Consider the following 1,534-nt stretch of genomic DNA (forward strand, 5'->3'; position numbering starts at 1 on the left):
TATACATATACATATATACATATAAATATATATATACATATATATCATATACATATACATACACATACACACATACACACATACACACACACATGCACCTGGCATGGAATGGCAGCGAATCAAACGCTGATGACTAGTTTAGACTATACGTTTGGGGTATTAACAGAGAGGCAGATATAGGCGGTTGTCCGAGATGCATACAAACACAGGTTGTATCAATTAGTCCCGTTATATCACAGTTTTGTATCTATTTATAGCCCCCAATCAGATCGTAGACGACTTGTATATCTACCTGTTCAAGGCCCGAGGGATTGGTAACTGCCGCTCCATTGATGCGTTCTCCCTGACCCGTCTCAGCCAGGAATTGTCGCAAGATGAACTGAGACCATATGTATCATTATAGATGGTTTAGGGTTTTAGTACTTAGGATCAACATGTACAGTAAGCATCATCTGTAAATCCACATATAAGTGTATATCCATACACATACGTATAACGTATCTATATGGAAGAACTATTTTTACTTAGCATAGTTATCTATACTCCATATACCTGCATATCGACCTATCTACAAGAATATAACCCCCTATACATACATCCACACACATATACGGGTGGAGTGTACACACGTATCTACCTACCTGCGTGCTGAGATAGTGTTCACCCAAAGGCCCATCCACCACCATCTGAAACAGATCAATATCGGCCACACTCTGAGATGTGTCGTAGAATTTGGACTGATCCATTTCAATCTGTAGCCGCAGTTCATCTGCCCCGATTCTCAACCTATTGTGTGACGTTTCCATTATCGGGTGTTAGGACATTTGTAAATGGGGTCCAGTATTGAATATCAAGGGCTTGTACGGCCCTTTTTCCCAGGCATTCAGATGCAACCAAATCGGCTACAAATCGCCGTCCGTCTGCCCCGTTTCTCAACCTAACAAACATGTTTTGTTTCCCTTATCGGGCATTGGGACATTTGTAAATGGGGTCCAGTAATGAATACCAAGGGCTCGTACGGTTCTTTTTCTGAGGCATTCAGGTGCAGCCCAGCCTGCTATAGCTCGGATGCCTCTCCTCAATCGGGTCTAGTTCGCACCCAGGGTGCTAGTCAGTACAGGCAGTAGAATGAGTGGGGTATGGAGTATCTAAGAGGTCACACCCCGATGTTTAAACCACTAACCGCAGGACTTCCCCACACCCCCTACCCCCACCACCGCCACAGTATTTAGCAGACAGTCTCCTTGTGGTCCGTGGGGTGTTACAAGTGTGTGACTGAGATGGATGGGGCACCAGAGCAGCACTTTAGATTGGTTGTGTTCATTGTTTGCACTGCTATAGGCACAAGATTCACACACGAAGGTTCACACACATTGGGCAAATGTACACATGTACATCTGTTTTTATACATATGAATATATCTATATATTAATATAATATATATATATATATATATTATATATTAATATTTTATATATATATATATATATATATATATAAATATAATATAATATATATATATATATACATATAC

At 40.6% G+C, this 1,534-nt stretch overlaps 1 protein-coding gene across 1 annotated transcript; it reads right to left on the reverse strand.

The window, feature by feature from the left end:
- Positions 1-247: 247 nt before the first annotated feature.
- SARC_15795 (hypothetical protein) lies at positions 248-806 on the reverse strand (the record flags this gene model as incomplete). Its single annotated transcript, XM_014290093.1, has 2 exons — positions 248-379; positions 642-806. 2 exons carry the CDS (start codon positions 804-806, stop codon positions 248-250), a joined length of 297 nt encoding a protein of 98 aa, XP_014145568.1.
- Positions 807-1,534: the final 728 nt, after the last annotated feature.

This window comes from Sphaeroforma arctica, assembly GCF_001186125.1.
Source record: "Sphaeroforma arctica JP610 unplaced genomic scaffold supercont1.6756, whole genome shotgun sequence".
NCBI classification, from domain to species: domain Eukaryota; class Ichthyosporea; order Ichthyophonida; genus Sphaeroforma; species Sphaeroforma arctica.